Source organism: Oncorhynchus keta, chromosome 12, assembly GCF_023373465.1.
Source record: "Oncorhynchus keta strain PuntledgeMale-10-30-2019 chromosome 12, Oket_V2, whole genome shotgun sequence".
In the NCBI taxonomy this organism is placed as follows: Eukaryota; Metazoa; Chordata; class Actinopteri; order Salmoniformes; family Salmonidae; genus Oncorhynchus; species Oncorhynchus keta.
This window is the reverse complement of record NC_068432.1, coordinates 9,509,301-9,531,319: the sequence shown is the minus strand read 5'-3', so window position 1 is coordinate 9,531,319 and position 22,019 is coordinate 9,509,301. Positions and strand designations below refer to the sequence as shown.

The 22,019-nt window shown below is 40.8% G+C and overlaps 1 protein-coding gene across 1 annotated transcript; it reads left to right on the top strand.

Annotated features, from left to right (window-relative positions):
- The first annotated feature begins 734 nt into the window (after positions 1-734).
- On the top strand, positions 735-21,735 carry LOC118390937 (glucose-6-phosphate exchanger SLC37A2-like). The gene is made up of 18 exons (XM_035781791.2): positions 735-1,446; positions 6,848-6,929; positions 7,247-7,337; positions 7,525-7,603; positions 7,733-7,868; positions 8,500-8,576; positions 9,027-9,193; positions 9,671-9,708; positions 9,999-10,145; positions 12,153-12,243; positions 12,407-12,469; positions 12,853-12,938; positions 13,740-13,788; positions 14,060-14,133; positions 14,463-14,541; positions 16,692-16,789; positions 17,946-18,010; positions 21,362-21,735. The coding sequence occupies exons 1-18, from the start codon at positions 1,388-1,390 to the stop codon at positions 21,375-21,377; spliced, it is 1,497 nt and encodes a 498-aa protein (XP_035637684.1). The 5' UTR covers positions 735-1,387; the 3' UTR covers positions 21,378-21,735.
- The last annotated feature ends 284 nt before the right edge of the window (positions 21,736-22,019 follow it).

The window sequence follows — 22,019 nt, the reverse complement described above, 5'->3', positions numbered from 1 at the left end:
ATTTAAGATACCTAATAATGAGAGATTTTCTCAACGCTTTATTTGAAAGTCTGGTGTGCTTTCCCACTGTCACTGTAACACACTGTTCATAAACCCTGTAATCATGAGACATATGACCACCCTCAAGGAGTTTCTGCCCTGGAAACATTCAATATTCTTTTCACACAAAGGATTGTGTTGACCCAAACCAACCCGTAATGACTATTTTCTTTTTACATTGTCCTTCCCAACACAGTTTTTCAACATTTTAATTCTTGAACTGTTCTTTATCTAGGCAAGTCAGTTAAGAACCAAATCTTAACTGCAATTGCAGCCTAACCCAGATGATTGTGGGCTAATTGTGAACCACCCTGTAGGGTTCCCAATCACAGCCAGTTGCAACTCAGCCTGGATTTAAACCAGGGACAACAGTGATGTCTGGATTTGAACCAGAGACTACAGTCATGTTTGGATTTGAACCAGAGATTACAGTCATGCACTGAGATGCAGTGTCTTAGACCACTGCACCACTCAGGAGCTGCTGTGGCTTGCTCCACTCATGACTTTAGAAACTTTTCAATCTGTAATTTTAGAGGAGCATAATTTACATTTCAAACACATTGATGTCTTCATTTTCTGCTCTAAGTAGGCTGTACCACATTTTATTGACAGAAGACAACGCATAATTTTCTGTGGTGGTGGTGGTTTTGTACTTGAGTAAATCAGTCATCGCTCCTTTAATGCCTTGACGTCAGATACGGGAATCACATGTCCACACACTTCGGGAAGATTTGTGTTGGTACGGCGGCTGGGCTTGGAAAATATTGGGAAATGGCTACCCTTAAACTATTATGGACAGAATCCGTAAACATGTGGACTAATGTGCATGTGACACAGTAGAGAAGTGCATAGAGTATTTATAGGAACCGGCTTTTATAACGCTATCAGCTTGCTCAAGCATGCATGGAAATCTATGGGAATTCATTGTTGTCGGAGATTCACCCATTAACAGGAAGTAGGAATAGCCAAGCGACTGAAGCTGTTTTGATCAGTGTGCTTTGTAAACATTTGTTTATTTTTTTTAAATTATTACATTTTAAACAAAACAAAAAATAAATAAACCAGTGTTTTTATAATCAAAGTGGGAAAAATATCGATGGAATATTGTAACTAAAAATTCAAAGTCACTGGAGCTCGAACCTGTGTGAGAAGCTGTTTTTGAAAGTCCCATGTATAGACTTTCAGTTTGCTTTTGTGCTGTTTTTATATATTTTTGTAGTCCTATTTTTTTAACAGACCATATCAATTGGATGTATACAAGACGAACAAACTAACTTTTGATGCCATGTCTGAGAGAAAAGTGTAAGCGGTTTTTAACAAGTTTTTCGAAGGTCAAAGACCACCCAAGATGAGGTCTTCTTTGGCTCCCGGTATCAGACTGATCACGTCCTTCTCAAGAGACAGCTGGTAAGTTTCTACTATCTTTGATCTAATCTAATCTATTGTGTGTGTGTGTGACACCCTTTTTGCAAACAAAGCTATTGCATTGTACAGTATGTAGGTTGATGGGGGGGCAGCTGTTTTGTCCCTAATCAGATAGAAGTCTATGAAAAAGCATTTTGTATTATTCTGTAGTAAGAAATGTTACGTTTCGTATGATATGTATTAATTTGTGGATATCCACAATATGTTACGAATTTGCATACATACAATATGTAACGAATTTGCGAAATTATATGTTACAGATTCTAATTTGTTGTGGTTAATGTTAGCTAGGTGGCTAACGTTAGCTAGATTGGGGTTCAGGAGCATCATGGCAAAAACTGGAAGACTGGCCAGTGGCCAAGAGCTTTTACCTATAGACCATCAGGCTGCTAAATAGCCAACACTAGTCAGCTACCTCGAAAATTCAAGCAGTTTGGGTGCTGCCATATAGTTAGAATTAGAAGTGCCCATCCAAGAAAACACAAGGTCATTGGACACAGATAAATGACGTCAAATCAAGTTACATCTACCGTAGCTTTTATTGGACTGATAATGTCAACATCATACTTTCAAAATCTTAGCTAGCAGTCATCATCATGAATCAAGTCGACAATCTACTGCCAAATCCTTGTCATATGAAGATAAATTATAGATAAAATGTATCGGTGCTCATCGGCCATTGGACATAAACATGAATTTATGTTGGAAATCGCAAATTCAACAATGAGTGGTGTGGAAGGAATCAGTGGCTAACTGCAAGCATTGTAAAGCAATCACTAGCCTGTTATTCAGTGGAATGGGTGTGTGGTCCAAGTCTAGGTTCAAGGGTCTCTTTTCCAATCTTAAAAAGATAAACATTAGCCATGCTGTCAATCCAGCATGACTTCTGCGTGTTCAAAACAACTGGAGACTCGGAACTGGGAAATCTCTGACTTCAGTGAGTTCAAGACAACTGGGAACTCTGGGGGAAAAAACAAGCTCCAACTGGGGAAAATACATTTTGAACTGTCATCCATCTCAGAATTTTAAGTCGGGAACTCTGGGTAAGACCGGCCCATGTTCTGAATTCTGTCGCTCTACATTTCAAAAGTGCTGAACAAATAGTTATATTGGCTGCGTCCGTCGTAGCTCGCTTATTAATGTCTTAATTGAAATGACAGATTGCTCTTATCGTCATCCCCTTATGCCATAGTTTGTACATCTCAATTGTCAGGAGAAACCACATTTTGTTTAAGCAAGTCAGCCTTTTTTTAAATGCAGTAAATGAGGCTGAATGAACTGTTTCTCTGCCAGACAAGGCTCAGCTGATAGCCAGGTGTAGCAGTGGTAAGGTGTTGGGACAGCTTTATGTAGGCCCTAACAGTTTGTGGGCACCGTTTGTTACTGTTATTGCAATTCATGTATTGTTTAGTGTTGTGTAGTGCCTTTGCTGGCATGCATGTTTGCTATTTTTTGGGGTGTTTGTCCCACCAAGATTCACATGCTAAAATCGCCACCGTTCATTACCTATAGTTGAGGTCGACCGATTTAATCTCAATGGTCGATTAATTATGGCCGTTTTCAATACAATCGGTAATCGGCATTTTTGGATGCAGATTACATTGCATTCCACAAGGAAACTGCGTGGCAGGCTGACCACCTGTTACGAAAGTGCAGCAAGGAGCCACGGTAAGTTGCTAGCTTGCATTAAACTTATTTTTATAAAAAAAACAATCCATCTTAATGTAATCACTAGTTAACTTCACATGGTTGATGATATTACTAGGTTAACTAGCTTGTCCTGCATTGCATATAATCAATGTGGTGCCTGTTAATTTATCATTGAATCACAGCCTACTTCGCCAATCGGGGGAGGATTTAACAAAAGCGCATTTGCGAAAAAAGCACAATTGTTGCACAAATGTACCTTCCTATAAACTTGAATGCCTTCCTTAAAATCAGTACACAGAAGTATATATTTTTAAACCTGCATATTTAGTTAACAGAAATTCATGTTAACAGGCAATTTTAACTAGGGAAATTGTGTCACTTCTCTTGCGTTCATTGCACGCAGAGTCAGGGTATATGCAACAGTTTGGGCTGCCTGGCTCATTGCCAACTAATTTGCCATAATTTGCCATAATTATTACATAACATTGAAGGTTGTGCAATGTAACAGCAATATTTAGACTTAGGGTTGCCACCCGTTTGATAAAATACGGAACGGTTCCGTTTTTCACTGAAATAATAAATGTTTTGTTTTCGAAATTATAGTTTCTGGATTTTACCATATTAATGACCAACGGCTCGTATTTCTGTGTTTGTTATATTATAATTAAGTCTATCATTTGATAGAGCAGTCTGACTGAGCGGTGGTAGGCGGCAGCAGGCTCGTAAGCATTCATTCAAACTTTACTGCGTTTGCCTGCAGCTCTTAGCAATGCTTGCTTCACAGCGCTGTTTATGACTTCAAGCCTATCAACTCCTGAGATTAGGCTGGCAATACTAAAGTGCCTGTTAGAACATCCAATAGTCAAAGGTATATGAAATACAAATGGTATAGAGAGAAATAGTCAATGCGTCATAATTCCTATAATAACTACAACCTAAAACTTCTTAACTGGGAATATTGAACCACCAGCTTCCATATTTTCTCATGTTCTGAGTGTAACAGTATGTAACAGTATGTATGACTTTACGTCCATCCCCTCGCCCATACCCGGGCGCGAACCAGGGACCCTCTGCACACATCGACAACAGCATCGTTACCCATCGCTCCACAAAAGCCGCGGCCCTTGCAGAACAAGGGGAACTACTACTTCAAGTGATTGAAACGCTATTTAGCGCACACCGCTAACTAAGCTAGCCGTTTCACATCCGTTACACCCCCCTTTTGACCTTCCTCCTTTTTCCGCAGCAGCCAGTAATCCGGGTCAACAGCATCAATGTAACAGTATACTTTTAAACCGTCCCCTCGCCCATACCCGGGGCGCAAACCAGGGACCCTCTGCACACATCAACAACAGTCATCCACGAAGCATCGTTACCCATCGCTCCACAAGAGCCGCGGCCCTTGCAGAGCAAGGGGAACTACTACTTCAAGGTCTCAGAGCAAGTGACGTAACCGATTGAAACGCTATTTAGCGCACACCGCTAACTAAGCTAGCCGTTTCACATCCGTTACATGAGCAAGGAACTTAAATGTTAGCCTTTTTACATGGCACATATTGCACTTTTACTTTCTTCTCCAACACTGTGTTTTTGCATCATTTAAAACAAATTGAGCATGTTTCATTATTTATTTGAGACTAAATAGATTTTATTTATGTATTCTATTAAGTTAACATAAAAGTGTTCATTGTTCATTCAGTATTGTTGTAATTGTCATTATTACAAATATATATATATATATATATATATATATATAAAAAATCATCCGATTAATAGGTATCTGCTTTTTTTGGTCCTCCAAAAATCGGTATTGAAAAATCATAATCGGTCGACCTCTAGTATAGTTAAAACCAATGATGTATATAAACCCTGGATTGCTAATGCTATGTTTTAGCCAATGAGAGGCTTTGACGTCACCGATCGACAATATTGAAACTCCCCAGAAGATGCAGTCCTCTATAGTCCATAGGAATTAATAGAATTCTACAGTATTTTAAAATAAATGTTTCATTTTTAGCAAACATTTCCTGGTTGCTAAAATTCTAATAGTTTGATTGTTTTGTCGCTCTGTATAGTGTAGAAAATCATTGAACCATCTGAACCGCTGTGAAATATATTTTCCATAACCAAAAATATTGTATTTTCAGCTGTTTGAAGCTGGTGTACAAAACCGAAAGTAAAAGACACAAAAACAAAACTTAATAATAGGAAGCATGGAAATAGAGCACTTAGAACAGATATACCACTTCTTAGACATGAGTTAACATTAGTACCGCTTCTTAGACATTCGTTTTAATGAGTGACAGATCTATAACTCACATTTCTATGTGCACTTGGTCAGTTTACCCCAAGAAGTTACATATTGCAGCTTTAAGTATTTTGTTGCAGTGGGGACATTTTTAACATTAGAACGACCCGACCAAATTCACATAGAAATGTGAGTTATAGATCTGTTTTCTTATTGAAAGCAAGTATAAGAAGCTATATATCTGTTCTATGTGCGCTAGGGCGGGGGTGATGAACACTGTCTACCGGTGTACTAGCTAGCTAGCATTGTCTCCCCTGCCTATTCTTCTTCTGTGGGTTTTATCGGTGTTTGGTATCCAACGTTATGGTGCATTACCGCCACCTATTCCCGCCTGTGTACTGGGGTCCTAGCTTAAAAATGGACCAGTTGAGGTATAAAGAGGGTTTCCTGCAGATGCAGGAATGCCCACATGTTGGAACGCCATGAATTGTGGGCCACAATTGTGTTATTTTCACTTTAAACCCCATATTCAAAGATGTCTTGTGCAAAAAGAAGCATAGAATTTTATGTGAAAACATTCTAGGTGAAGGCCATCTACACTGTTGGATTTCTACAACATTTCATCAATCCACAATACTTTCTGGATTATTGCTGTCACTGATCCAGGTTTTTCCATAAACCTGACTAAACCTGGTGTACGTTGTCCTAGATTTAGTCAGTCAAACTGTGAAGGTCACTGCAGGTTGAGTCTTGTGCACAACACTTTCTCCTGAATGTTTGTGTCTGAAATGGCACCCCAGTAGTCACTACATTTGACCAAGGCCCTAGTGTACTACTGCTTTTGATCAGGGTCCATAGCGCTCTGGACAAAAGTAGTTCAGTAATAGGGTGTCTTTTTGAATGCATCTTATGTGTTGTGTGCAATTAGCTTGAGGATGAGGAGTTTACACCAGGTTCTGACTGAGGTGTTAACTGTTACTAAAATCTAAATGTGGTAAAGCCTTCCTTTCCACTCCAGGAAATGTAAACGGGTCAATACAGAGCGTGTGTGGTGTAGCTAGCTTCCTTCCTGTGCAGTGTACACCTCGTGTCAGCTAAGTCCCTATACTGCTCTCAGCAGTGATTAACTCTTCTGAATACCCTATTTGGTTCCCACTAAAAAACAAGCCTATGTGTACTGCCTACTGCACAGACAAGACCATGTGAACAATTGTTTTGTTTTCTCTTCTCCTCAGGTCCTTCTTCAGGATGGTAGTTTGAAGCCTTTCTCTCTCCTCTCTCTTTTTTTAATCTTTTTCCCTCTCTCTCCCCCTTCCGGACTTATGAGACTAACATCCCATAATACCCAAGCCCTGTAGACCTCTAGATAATGTATAAGAGACTGTCCAAAAAAATGTGTGTGCTTTGACAAAGGTGAGGTTGTTGATGGCATGATATTTGCTTTGGACAACATTACAATGAGCTCTTTTTCTACTCTCTGTGCAGGTACAGAGGTTTCACCCTCTTCCTCACCTTTCTCTTCTATACCAGCTACCATCTCTCCCGGAAACCCATCAGCATCGTCAAGGTGATACACTGACTTCACAAACCTGTATGAAACGTTATCTTATTTATTAGTATTTTTAAATGTAACCTTTATTTAACCAGGCATCTTAACGCAAGGCCACACTGTTCAGCTCTATATTCTAACATATCTAAGTGTTCTAGGTCACAAAAGCCAGAGAACACTCAAGTTGCACTACAATAGGTAACATAGTCATTTTTGAGATAGTTATATGATAGTGGCTGTTTTTGTTTCGAGATGTTTAAGCTGGTTGCGTCTTGAAGGCCTAGTGTTTTGTGTCCATGTGTGTAATCTCTGGTTATTGCCCCATGTATATACAGAGTGAGCTGCACAAAAATTGTTCCACCCTCATTCGGCCACCAAACCTCAATGGAACTGACAATGAAACCTGGTGTGACTGGGCGCCATTTGGTGAGTCCTCGGCTTGACTTGACTTCTTCGTTCATTTTTAAAAAGGAATAAAAATGCTTCCAAAGTGTTTCTGAGAATATAGAAAGCACACCATGTCAGTAGAATGAATCGTTTTTTATGTTGCTGTTTAAGCATTACGACAGCAGATTTCATTCTGACATTTTCTGTGCCAACTCGTTTTCTCCAGACCAGGACAACTACCAGACGCTGTTTGGAGCCGTGGACAACTCTTTCCTCGTTGCTTATGCCGTTGGCATGTTTTTCAGGTAGGCAGAAATGATGTAAATTCTATCATTGTTTTTGTTTTTTTGTGGGTGGGTGGGTGTGCGTGCTTGCGTGTGTATTAAACCTCACTACAAGGAGTTAACCAGATGATGTGTTGTGTGTTTTGACAGTGGGATATTTGGTGAGCGCGTGCCCTTGCGCTACTACCTGACCACCGGGATGCTTCTCAGTGGTCTCTTCACATGTCTGTTTGGCCTGGGCTTCTACTGGAACATCCACTCTATCTGGTACTACGCCTTCGTCCAGGTAAGGGTTAAATCCCCTCTAAAACCATTGTCACTCGCTCACACCCCGCCCCATAGTTACCTTTGAGTTCAGGCCCGACCTGGGGCATGTTCATACGAGTTTGCAGCGTAAACATTTTGCAACGGGAAGTCCTGGTAGTCCCTCTGTTTCAGTCAGTTGTCTTGTGTTTGGTGCCAAATGAACACAGCCTGGTACTGAAAAACAACAGTTTAAAGTTACATCTTTGTCCACACTGTGTATACTGGGCCTTGTGTATGCATGCACATTCATGAGTTTTCCTATCTGAGCATATGCAGCAACAAAACAACTTGGGAAAGTCAGGTAAAAGTTGGCATGGGGGCTTTAGGCACTATCACATGACAGATCAGCAGTATCATATGATGTAGAGCGTGTGAGGGAGGCTGGGGGATTGTTTCCATGCCAGTGCTTTTCTCAAGGCTATGTGTTGTGATAATATAATGGTGTGGGTAACCGGCCCAGCCCCCTTCTCTTTTCTGTGTCTCTGTTTGTATCTCTCTCATGGGGATACAAAACATCTCTCCCATCTTTTTTTCTCTCTCATCGGGTTGAGTATAGGGGCATATTTAATGTTGAAATTAAAAGCATCTATATCTCCCTCTTACTTCCCTAGGCAATGAATGGACTAGTGCAGACAACGGGCTGGCCTGCAGTGGTGGCCTGCGTTGGGAACTGGTTTGGAAAGGGGAAGTGAGTGAGACATATTCTTACTCTTGACTGGTTCAGCAATGCTGAGTGCACAGTATCAGTACCCCTTTTCCATATTGTGTAGGGTATTTTTTTTGTTTGTTGCTCAAGGTCAGTCACATTATGTGAAATTAAAAACAGAACTCTCCGGTCAGTTCCTTTGTTTGAGTGTAATGAGTGTTTGGAAATTCAAAATCGGAACAATTTACAGATGTCCAGTTTCCAATTCAGCATTTTACTGCCGGAAGCTGTCCTCAGTATTTAGTACTGGTATGTTGAATGTTTTAAGTATATATTGAATTCACTCCAATAATTTCCCTATGTTCAAGTGTCCCTATAAGTTAATGTAAGCAGGCTCACTGTCTCACCTTTCACTGTCAAGATATACAATGTTTCTAAACCCATTTCTTTCGTGTCCCTCCCATCTGTGTGTGTCTGCCCTTCTCCCCCCAGGCGAGGGTTCATCATGGGCGTGTGGAACTCGCACACCTCGGTAGGCAATATCCTGGGATCGCTCATCGCCGGCATCTTTGTATCCTCGGCCTGGGGCATGTCCTTCATCGTGCCCGGCATCATTATCGCATCCACGGGCATTCTCTGCTTCTTCTTCCTGGTGGAGAGTGAGTGTGACCTTTGACCTCTGGGGTCTGTTTTCATAGAGAAAGTAGGAGTGATGATCTAGGATCAGTTTAGCCTTTTAGATTATAATGAATGGACAGAGGGGGCCTGATCCTAGATCACTATTCTTACTTTGAGATGTTCAAAACATGTCAACAGGACCATAGTGCTGACTGCATAAGCCACTGCAACCTATTGAAGCTTGATACCGTAGATCATAGAATCCAAATGAAATGGTATACAATATTAATTGCCATTAGAAAGTTATGGAGGATAAGTTTTTATTAACATAGTTTGAAAATGGATCATGTTGCGTTCCCCCGACAGGATTTATCTGAGTTTTTACTCTGCAGGAATTTCATATTCAACCTAGACTGTTTTCATTTAGACATGTAAAATGAGAATAGGCTCATCCCAAGATGTATTTTGACATGAAAATGGATTTGTGAGCACACCCTTTCTTTCTTTTTTTGTCACAGAACCAGAAGATGTCGGCTGCAGCCCTCCGCAGCACCGTGTAAGTATAACCAAAGAACATATGAAGTAATGGGTGCCTTGCTCAAGGGCAGTCGGTGTCGGTGGCACCTGAGATATGATATCAGCCCTGCTTTTGTAAACTCTAGCTACCAGCTCCCACCAGATTATGGCCTGGTTTTGTTTTGACCAATGTTTTGTCATTCAATTAATTCCCTTTCTTTTGAAAGACTTGATATTATAGAGTAATATAAGACATGTTAGACTATACATAAAACATAGTCAATAGTTGTAGCCCTGGTTAGAACAATGCTAATGGCTGTGTATGAGCAGGAGGACAACGAGAAGGAGCCTCTCTTACAAAACTCATCTAGTATCGAGGAGATCTTCAGCAGTCCTGGCCTGTCCAACTCTATCTCCTCCGAGTCGACAGAGGAGCACACCGAGGCCATCAGCTTCTGTGGGGCCCTCAGGATACCTGTGAGTGCGGATCACTATCTACTTTAATTTCAAGCTGTTTCATTTGCTTTCTGTTGTGACTCATCGTTGATCATTTATTATATTTATAAAATATTATTTTAAATACCTTTTTAAAAAAAAATGTTCCTTTATTATTTTCACCTAACCCCCCCCCCCCCCACCTAATTGTAGTAAACTACATTGAACGAAAAATATAAACACAACATGTAAAGTGTTGGTTCCATGTTTCTTCAGCTAAATTAAAAACTTTAAAAAAGTGTTGCGTTTTTATATTTTTGTTATTTTTTAAATATTTTCTTTATTTATTATTTTCCCCTAACCCTACCACCCCTCCCCTAATTGGAGTAAACTAATAGACAACAATACTTAGGCTTCCACTTCCACTATAAACATATTGCATACATTTCATGTACAGTATATTTTACATGAGTTATCTTTTGTTTGTTTTTAGTCCCAGACTTCAGCGACACTCAACCCCTTCCATATATCTCTGAAGACCATCCAGTTTTGATTTATTGTTATGACAGTTGCTATGACTGCTCTATGACCAGTGTGTAATAAACTCAGCAAAAAAAAGAAACGCCCTCTCACTGTCAACTGCGTTTATTTTCAGCAAACGTAACATGTGTAAATATTTGTATGAACATAACAAGATTCAGCAACTGAGACATAAACTGAACAAGTTCCACAGGCATGTGACTAACATAAATGGAATAATGTGTCCCTGAACAAAGGGAGGGTCAAAAGTAACTGTCAGTATCTGGTGTGGCCACCCGCTGCATTAAGTACTGCAGTGCATCTCTTCCTCATGGTCTGCACCAGATTTGAAAGTTCTTGCTATGAGATGTTACCCCACTCGTCCACCAAGGCACCTGCTGGGGGGAATGGCCCTAGGCCTCCAATCCAACAGGTCCTAGACGTGCTCAATGGGATTGAGATCCTGGCTCTTCGCTGGCCATGGCAGAACACTGACATTCCTGTCTTGCAGGTAATCATGCACAGAACGAGCAGTATGGCTGGTGGCATTGTCATGCTGGAGGGTCATGTCAGGATGAGCCTGCAGGAAGGGTACCACATGAGGGAGGAGGAAGTCTTCCCTTTAACGCACAGCGTTGTAATTGCCTGCAATGATAACAAGCTCAGTCCGATGATGCTGTGCCCTCCACCTCCAAATCGATCCCGCTCCAGAGTACAGGCCTTGGTGTAACGCTCATTCCTTCAATGATAAACGCGAATCCGACCATCATCCCTAGTGAGACAAAACCGCAACTCCTCAGTGAAGAGCACTTTTTACCAGTCCTGTCTGGTCCAACGACAGTGGGTTTATGCTCATAGGCGACGTTGTTGCCGGTGATGTCTGGTGAGGACCTGCCTAACAACAGGCCTACAAGCCCTCAGTCCAGCCTATTGCTGACAGTCTGAGCACTGATGGAGGGATTGTGCGTTCCTCGTGTAACTCGGGCAGTTGTTGCCATCCAGTACCTGTCCCACAGGTGTGGTGTTCGGATGTACCGATCCTGTGCAGATGTTGTTACATGTGGTCTGCCACTGCGAGGACGTCAGCTATCCGTCCTGTCTCCCTGTAGCGCTGTCTTAGTCTCACAGTACGAACATTGCCATTTATTGCCCTGTCCCCATCTGTAGTTCTCATGCCTCCTTCCAGAATGCCTAAGGCACGTTCACGCAGATGAACAGGGTCCCTGGGCATCTTTCTTTTGGTGTTTTTCAGCATCAGTAGAATGGCCTATTTAGTGCCCTAAGCTTTCATAACTGTGACCATAATTGCCTACCGTTTGTAAGCTGTTAGTGTCTTAACGACCGTTTCACAGGTGCATGTTCATTAATTGTTTATGGTTCATTGAACAAGCATGGGAAACGGTGTTTAAACCCTTTACAATGAAGATCCATGAAGTTATTTGGATTTTTACGAATGATCTTTGAAGGACAGGGTCCTGAAAAACGGATGTTTCTTTTTTTGCTGAGTTTGTGTGATATATTATCTTACAGGGTGTAATGGAGTTCTCCCTCTGTCTGCTGTTCGCTAAGCTTGTTAGCTACACCTTTCTCTACTGGCTTCCTCTCTACATCTCTAATGTTGGTACGTACTCAGTTTAGCTCCTATTTGTTGACAGTTCACCTGAGGGTTCAAATGATATCAATGCTTATAAGCTGATAATGATTTGCTTTGCATTTTGAGATGCGCCATTAGTTAATTTGGCATACACTGTGTCGCTAAAAATTCCGAATGTTTATTTCCTCAGCCCATTTTGACCCCAAGGAAGCTGGGGACATGTCAACACTATTTGATGTAGGAGGAATTGTGGGTAAGCCTTAACAGTCATGTGACTGACTTTATATGGAATTAGGTAACCTTTATCGCACAATACTCTGAGAGATCATATGAGGAACCAGGAAGCTGCTCTTTGATTGATCTGGATGTTTTGTCTACACTGTAGTTATAACAAGTCATAGACATAACGAGGGGTTTCTGCAGTCATAACAAAACGTAGACATACCAAGTGATGTCTGCAGTCAGAAGAGTTCTCATTAGAATTGCCAATGATTGGCTCCTACTGTATTGGTGTCTGAGCACTTACTATTGATCTTCAATGCAGCTCCTCAAAGGCTAACTATTTTCAGATGATGTAGGACTGCTATCTTCCCCTACGTGTTAAGTCTGTGTTAAGCATGTGTTGTGTGTCTACAGGGGGCGTTGTGGCTGGACTGGTGTCGGACCAAACTGGGGGCAGAGCCTCAACCTGCTGTGTCATGTTAATAGTGGCTGCTCCTATGGTGAGTGTGCACTCACACAGAAAACATCACTGGCTTTTACCATGTGTAACATCCTGGTCTCTTTATTATAGTACACTTATGACTTCTCTTTGAATTGTAAATGTGGCATTCGAGAGTAATATGCACATTCCAATCTTTAGAAAACCGGTGCTGGGCAAAAATATACTGTATATCATGAAAGGAAAGGCCTGCACAAATGCCTGAATTGCAAATCTTTACTGGACACACTTTATGTTCACTAATGAAAAGAGGAAATTCTCTCAGTAAATGTATTGATCATATACAGTACCAGTCAAAAGGTTGGACGCACCTACTCATTGTGCAAAGCTGTTATCATACTTTGAAGAATCTCAAATATACAATATATTTTGATTTGTTTGACACTTTTTTTGGATACTATATGATTCCATTTGTGTTATTTCATAGTTTTGATGTCCTCACCATTATTCTACAATGTAGAAAATAGTACAAATAAAGAAAACCCCTTGAATGAGTAGGCGGCTCCAAACTTTTGATGCTGGTACTGCATATGTCATGTAAATATGACTGCCTGGTGGACTCTGAAAAAGGAGTTTGGCTGCACTTGTAGCTCTGGAATTGGCAGTGAAATTCACCCGCTGCCCGAGAAATATTTCGTGATAGGTTGCAAGGTCCTTGACAGTATTGTGTCAATCTGTTTTTCAGCATAGCTAAATATTTTCCTTTGGGTTTACATGTGGGTTATTAAATCATGAGCAAATCCTTCAAGAGTGCCACCTTTTATCCAAAATCCAGTCCAAATGTTTTTTTTTGCCTTCCTAGCTGTTCCTGTACAACCACATTGGACAGCATAGCCTAGCAACCACAATCGGTAAGAGATACATTTTTTTATTTTTTTTGTATGGCATTTGACTTTCCATCCATAGAGCCATTTTAGTCTCAACCCCTCCTGCTAACAACTACATCAATGTTCCAATTTAACACATTGTAGGGCGAGTTACATTCGGTGCATTCAACTGAAGTAGGCAATCAACATAACCACATATCACAATAAATCTTCTTAAAAAAGACCCTTGCTAGCTAGCGTACTGTACATGCCTGATTCTCTCACAGTGCTGTGTTGTTGTAACTCTGCACCGTAGGGATGCTGTTGGTGTGTGGAGCCCTGGTGAACGGACCCTACGCCCTCATCACCACCGCTGTGTCTGCTGACCTGGTAAGCATATCCATTCCAGAATGGACCACTTCATGCCTCTAACATGAGGTCCTCACCTCTCCCGAAGTCACACGGAGGAGATGAGCTCCTCATTGCCCTAACTCCCCCCACATCCCCTGTTAGTCCACGGCTCTATGTTAATGCGTCTTTCCTCGATCCCTTGCATTCTGTCTCCCTTGTCTCTTTCTCAAACCGATTTCAAGGTTCCTCCCGTCAGACAATTACCTTCAATGCGTTTTGAGGAGAGAGGACGCAAGGAATCGAGGAGACAAATTGAGGAATAGGATGGAATGAACGTTGGTTCATAATGAGTATTTTTCCTTTCATAGGGGACACATGAGAGCCTGAGTGGAAACTCTAGAGCGTTGTCAACGGTCACGGCCATAATTGACGGCACAGGGTCAATAGGTATGTGGGGAATGTCTTGGCCACATGGGGGATTGGTGCTGATTTTGTTGTTTTAGTTTTGACGCTTGAATGGTGACCAGTAATGGGTTAGTGGGGCTATGGTGCATTTATGTGCGCCTGTGTCAATGCATAAAGGAATGTTTTTATTTATTTCTTTGAGGTCACCTATGTTTCGAGATTCACTTCAATGCTCACTTATTGCAGTGTAATGTGGCAATTTACACATGGTTTTATACAGTTCATGTACAAGGTCCATGGCTACCGGTAATTGCCATGCACAATTATTTTCCATTGTAAATCATGTAGTGTTCTAAAGGCAGACTTTTCATGATTGTTGTCCCAAATCAAATTGTATATCCAGACCTGGGGCCTTATTTATCAAAGCTGCGCGCGCACAAATAGCCTCTAAACACTGCGTGCGCCAGTTTCCCCCAAAGGTTGGTATTTAACCATTTTGAACATGATGTGAAAGTGGGGGTATCTCCACGCATATCTCACTTCTAGTGGTTGATCAATTGTATTGCAAGCAAATATTGTTCTTTTGAGGGAAATGTGGGTGTTTGATACATCGGAATTGTAATAATACCAGATTAATAAAAACACCTAATGATAAAACGGATGCATTTGCCGTTGGTAAGGAGATCACATGGCAGCATGTAGCCTATTGTGTTTCTTTTATTACCCTAAAACTTGTTTTAATAGCTTTGGCATTTATTTGCTTAAATCACTGAACACAACAGGCGCTTATTAGAGATGGGTTTCTATTTGAACCAGGCATCTATTTCCTTAATGCACACAGCTTTTTTTCTAATTTGCATAGTTAATTGCTTGGATCCAGCATTCACTTCCAACATTTTAAGCTATTTATTAATTTCATGCACTGTGTTATCATTTAAACAATATGTCACATTTCTTTTGTCGTAGTATGTCTCTATTTGGACAGAAAAAAACATTAATTGATGGAATAATTATTCTCCTCTGACTGCATTTCCAGCAGTTCTTACTTTTGGATGATTTCTAGGGGTCTGTACCCCCAAAGTTGTTGACTGTTTTTGTGCTTGATCGTTAGCTAGCAGTTCTCAGCTGTTAGCAGCCAATGGCGTGCAGTTTCTTACTGGTGATAAAAAACGGGAAGATTTTTTTTTTTGTTGTCATTACTGAATTATTTAATGTAACAAATCAAACATTAAACCTTGTAAACAATTCATGGTAATCCATGGTAACCTCGTAAACAATTCAAACCCAGCTTTTATTTGCTGAAATGCGTGCCGTTGCCCAGCTATTTAAAGGGACAGGTGGCCATTTGAGACTGAGCTTTTAATTGAAGTTTTACGGTATATAGGCCTAAATCATGATCATATTGCAGGACATGACTGTCCTTTTCTGACATGACTGGTTTATTCCCGCTACACAACATATAATAGTGTACCATTTATTCATCGCTCATTTAATAGCCAAACATGCTAGAAATTAAATGGACCGGTAGCCAATTTAATATATTTGATTGTATGGGTATACAGTAGGCTACAGTATAGCTGTGCGATAGGAGCGCAACATCATAGCCAATATATACATTTCAGATCCTATACCAAGGCAGGAGATAGAAACACAATCATCTATTGAAAATTGTTACATTTTCAATAGAAGTGTGCTATAGCATTTAGTCCTACTTTTACATTGTTCGAATAGAAAATTAATCCTTCCAGAATGTGCTGCTAGTGTTTGGCACTCGCTGTAGGCGGCATGCATTTGTTTGAAAAAGTCACGACAAAACATTGTGCATATCTCTTCATAACTGTGATCAAATGTACCATTTACTTAACAACCTGTCATGGCCCAGTTCCAACATCTCCAAATCATACAGCAAATGAGGGTGTTTTTGTTACCATAAAAGGTGAATGGGGGTGTTTTCCAGGCGGGGTTGTAACACTCGTTCACGAGCGCACAACTATAATATGGCTCTGATTTATCAATGAAAACATATGTTACGTGCGCCAGTTTGATAAATCCCAATTTGTTGTTACCTGCAAATCCTAGAATCGACAGAATTTAGTTAGACATTTACACACTGTTGATAAATGTAGCCCCTGGTTTCTGGTGCTTGGTTTCCCCTGCTCAAGTGTTTGACTGTTATTCTGACTGTCCTGTAGGTGCTGCCCTAGGTCCTCTGTTAGCAGGAGTGATCTCTCCGACGGGGTGGAACAATGTCTTCTTCATGCTGATCACTGCTGATATCCTCGCCTGTTTGGTTAGTTTTTAAGTCATGTTTTATAAATCAGTGCAATATTTGAGCCACATGCACAAAGAAGGTGCTATACCTGTGGATTGTGTACAATAGCGGTCTCCAACATATTCTACCATGAGAGCTACTTTAAAAAAATAAATGTTGCAAGCTTCTATTTTACCCAATACATTACTGGGAGCTTGTACAGTGCATTTCGAAAGTATTCAGACCTCGTTACAGCCTTATTCTAAAATTGATTCAATAGTTTTTTTCCTCATCAATCTGCACACAACAACCCATAAAGACAAAGCATGAATCTGTTTTTTTTTTTAGAAAGAAAAACAAGAACCTTATTTACATAAGTAATCGGACCCTTTGCTATGAGACTCGAAATTGAGCTCAGGTGCATCCTGTTTCCATTGATCATCCTTGAGATGTTTCTACAACTTGATTGGAAACCACCTGTGGTAAATTAAATTGATTGGACATGATTTGGTAAGATACACACCTGTCTATATATGGTCCCACAGTTGATAGTGCTTGTCAGAGCAAAAACCAAGCCATGGAGGGGCGAAGGAGTTGTCCGTAGAGCTCTGAGACAGGATTGTGTTGAGACACAAATCTGGAGAGTGGTACCAAAACATTTCTGCTAATGTCTAAACCTGTTTTTCACTTTGTCATTATGGGTTATTGGGTGTAGATTGATGAGGATTATTTTATTTAATCCATTTTAGAATAAGGCTGTAACGTAACAATGTGGAAAACGGGAAGGGGTCTGAATACTTTCTTATAAAAACATTTGTGTTATAAATATGTGGAAAATGTGTTTTTTTATATATCTAAAAACATATATACAGTATATACAGTACCAGTCAATAGTTTGGACACACCTACTCATTGAAAAAGGCGTTAAACAATTCAAAATATATTATCTGTTTGAGATTCTTCAAAGTAGCCACCGCCTTGATGACACACCGCCTTCGCACACTCTTGGCATTCTCTCAACCAGCTTCATGAGGAATGCTTTTCCAACAGTCTTGAAGGAGTTCTCACGTATGCTGAGCACTTGTTGGCTGCTTTTCCTTCACGCTGCGGTCCAACTCATCCCAAGCCACCTCAATTTGGTTGAGGTCGGGTGATTGGTAAACTGTGTTGAGTGTGCTGTCTTCCTGTTTTCCAGCTGCTGTCCAGGCTGGTGTATAAGGAGGTGAGGGGCTGGTGTGGACACAGCCCCAGACAAAGAGGGTGAGCCACTCATGAATACACCACTTATATCACCAATCAGGAAACCAAAAGCTGGTTTCATTTTTTTTAAGTTGAAGAGGCTTCTAAGTGCAATAAGTCATAAAATAATACATGTGTGTATCTAAGGAGTGACCAAATACTGGCTCCTTAAGGGTACATTTTTTTTGCAATTGAACTTGCGTGTGCACAAAAATGTCTCCTTGAAATACAGGTCAAAGCCACAAATAGCTACTCAGTAGGGCTGTTGTACATTAGCCTCTCCCTGGAGGTTAAGGGTGCCCATTATTCTACTCCAAAGGGGCCTCCAGGCTGCTTATTAATTGGCCAGCTTTAAAGTAACTGTCCAGTATTTCCACATTTCTATGAAATATTACCTGAAATTAATTATAATATCAGTGAAATAGTTTTCTTCCAAAACATGGTATTTAAGTATGTTAAAAAGCATATTTTCTGTTTTGGAATGGTGTGGGCGTATTCCGGCCATAAAAAATATTAATGCGAGTAGACCACTGATTGGCCAGCTCATCCTCTGTGAGGAAATCTCTGTGAGGAAAGTAATCCGTCTGGATTACTGCAACTCGCTGTTGGCTGGGCTCCCTGCCTGTGCCATTAAACCCCTACAACTCATCCAGAACGCCGCAGCCCGTCTGGTGTTCAACCTTCCCAAGTTCTCTCACGTCACCCCGCTCCTCCGCTCTCTCCACTGGCTTCCAGTTGAAGCTCGCATCCGCTACAAGACCATGGTGCTTGCCTACGGAGCTGTGAGGGGAACGGCACCTCAGTACCTCCAGGCTCTGATCAGGCCCTACACCCAAACAAGGGCACTGCGTTCATCCACCTCTGGCCTGCTCGCCTCCCTACCACTGAGGAAGTACAGTTCCCGCTCAGCCCAGTCAAAACTGTTCGCTGCTCTGGCTCCCCAATGGTGGAACACACTCCCTCACGACGCCAGGACAGCAGAGTCAATCACCACCTTCCGGAGACACCTGAAACCCCACCTCTTTAAGGAATACCTAGGATAGGATAAAGTAATCCTTCTCACCCCCCTTAAAAGATTTAGATGCACTATTGTAAAGTGGCTGTTCCACTGGATGTCATAAGGTGAATGCACCAATTTGTTAGTCGCTCTGGATAAGAGCGTCTGCTAAATGACTTAAATGTAATGTAATGTAATGAAATATCAAGCATTCTTTTAAACATTCTGTTTGATACAAGTTTAAGGTGTGTTTTTTTTATTTTTATGTGTTCTTTTTCTTCATTTATTTCTCTAATTTATACGAGTATAGAATAAATCGACAATAATATTTGGGTATGCGTTAACAGAATAGTAACTTTTAAGCCTATGTGAGAATTTCATTGGACAGTTTAAGAATAAAATTGCAGTTACACCTCAGGCTATTTTTAGGCATCATAGGTAATCAATCACTATCAACCTGGGACAACCTACGTCTTGAGAGTTCTATTTTTCCAACAGGTTCCCATAGGATTTGAGACATGATTGTCTTTGAATGGATGACTTGAGTTGGGTCTTAGACGCTCAATCAAATGTGACACAGAATCTTCTCTGTTCACTGAGCACTCAGGCTTCTTCACTCTTTCACAGCATCAACTAACGGTTTCTTGATTACAAGCACCTTTCCATGTTCTGCAAATCTATATACACTGGGCAACTGCGATTAACCCTTTGCACTTGTGGAAATTGGCTTATATGGATAGGGCTAAATTGAAATGTTTCTTACAGAAGAAATATGAAAAGCATATGCATAACCATGGTAGCAATGAAAGGGAACAATTTGGAGATTATGCAAAAATTCTTAGACCAAAGTTGTGAAGACACAAGACTGAATCCAAACATTACACTTGATTTAATGTGCATTTTATTGACTATACTTTTCGCAGTATTTGTTGATAACAAAATCAGAAAATACTCTGGATACGTACAGTCTTTAACTATAAGGTGCTTTTTTGAGCACTCCTAGCAGTGCCGTTGAGGAACTAGAGGAACCACACTTTTAGTTGTTTTCTTTGGTACACAGCCCTTCATCCCCGCCATCACACAATTACTGTTGTTTACTCATACCAAAAAAGCGGTTCATTAATAAATCTCAATCTGTCAGGTGGGAATAATTTGAAAGTCTGTACTATTGCCAACATGACTAGCTACATTATAAAATACGATCTTAGTGTTAGGCTTTAACAATGCAATTCAGGGAAACGGATCATAATTTTGGCGCGCACAGAAAGGAGGCATGAGTGCATTCTGGTTCATGTGCCGTGGCAAATTTTCTTCACAGTAGACAAACGGGCTCATCCTTGTCAGAACAACCCAGTGTATGATGCAATGTCATCTAGTAACTGTACATCAAACATAGTGATCATAAACGTTAATTATACGACGTGAGTTTTATGATATGGAAATGTGAAGTGCACCTCTGGACTCACAGGTGTTTGACTTGCTTGTATGACATCAGTGGTATTTATTATAATCCTCTATCTCATCTTTCTAAATACACAGTCCTCTGAGTTTATAGCTTTTCCCTCACTCAGACAACAAGAAATGTGAAAAGTTACCCAATTTAGATGCAGGGATGGGGGCAACTTCTTGTCGTGTAAGGTGCTCAAGTTCAGAATGGCTGTCAGAAACATTATGTATAGCGTGATACTGTACAGCCACTGCGTTCCTGTTTAGGCGTTTATCAGTGCCCAAATCTGCCATTTTCAACCCTTATGCGAATGTGAAGGGTTAAGAGCCATTGTGACATCAAGTTTAACATATGTCATTGTAGGCTATTTTGGAAACTATAGCAGTACTACATTACCCATAATTCACCATGTAACATGTCTGGATTGTCATAATGGAATTACACTACAGTCCAAGGGATCTTTCTTTGAGCTACCTAAGTGTCAAAGCTAAAAGGAAGCTGTATCCACCCCAATATCCACAACTGCGCAAGGCACCGGCCGCTCTCACATTGTCCCGTTTATTCCAAATCCCAAACTAACCCTCACATCCTGTCAAATAATGCTGCCAAATTAAGCAAGGCTCCATCCCCAACAACAATTGTGCACCTCAATGCTCTATACTGCCCCTCATTTATTCCACTTCCCAAACTGACTCCATAGCATTAGCCTCTCTCCAGCAAGGTTGAGAAAGTGCTAGGGACCATGTTTACTTGCAAAATTTTCAGAGAGGATACTCAGTTGAAGATTATGTGGTGCTTGCTTCTCCTCCAGTTCTCAAATATAAAAGTACATTGAATTAATCAGATCCAATGATTTGGTACCTATGTTAATGACCAGAATAGGTTTGTATTTGGTCCATTCTGAAACGGGTTAATCTTGTGTTGTCAGGTTCAAAGAAATATGAGTGGGTGCCTGGGACAAGAGACCGTATCACACATGCAAGGAAGGACGCAGGAAAAAGGACCAAGAACTAACCCCTGAGGTGCATCAAGATTTATAGGGTGCCGATCCTTTCATCCTTAATGGCCCCAGACCCCGTCACCAGCGGATGAAAGGATCTTTAAAAGAAGGAAGAGGCCATTGATATTTTGGGACCATCTGACAGAGAGAGAGAACATGTCCTTTCTTCAAATGGTCGCAAAGCACTTTCTCTCTTATGCCGTTTTTATGATTATTTTGTATGTTTATTTTTTTTCTCTGTTTGCCCCTCTCGGGGCTGTGTGCATCTTTCATCTTATTATTAAAATAATGTGCACACTGCATTTCCCCAATCTCTCCTCAATGGTTACTATAAGTTAAAATCACATGCTAGTTTTGGGCAAGCTAAATTGGGCGCGCATGTTTTGCACAGCCTGGAGGACGCCGAACTACATAGGCAGCGAAGGAGGAGTTTGCAGTTGTAATCAAGTGCTGTGGCGGAAAATGTTGTCACTAACTAAACCAGTGCAGATGAGGATAAATTGTCTGACCAATCAAAAAATCAAGAATATTTCTCAGACAGTACCAACACGTTTCTGATGGAAATGTTTGTTGATCAATGATTAGA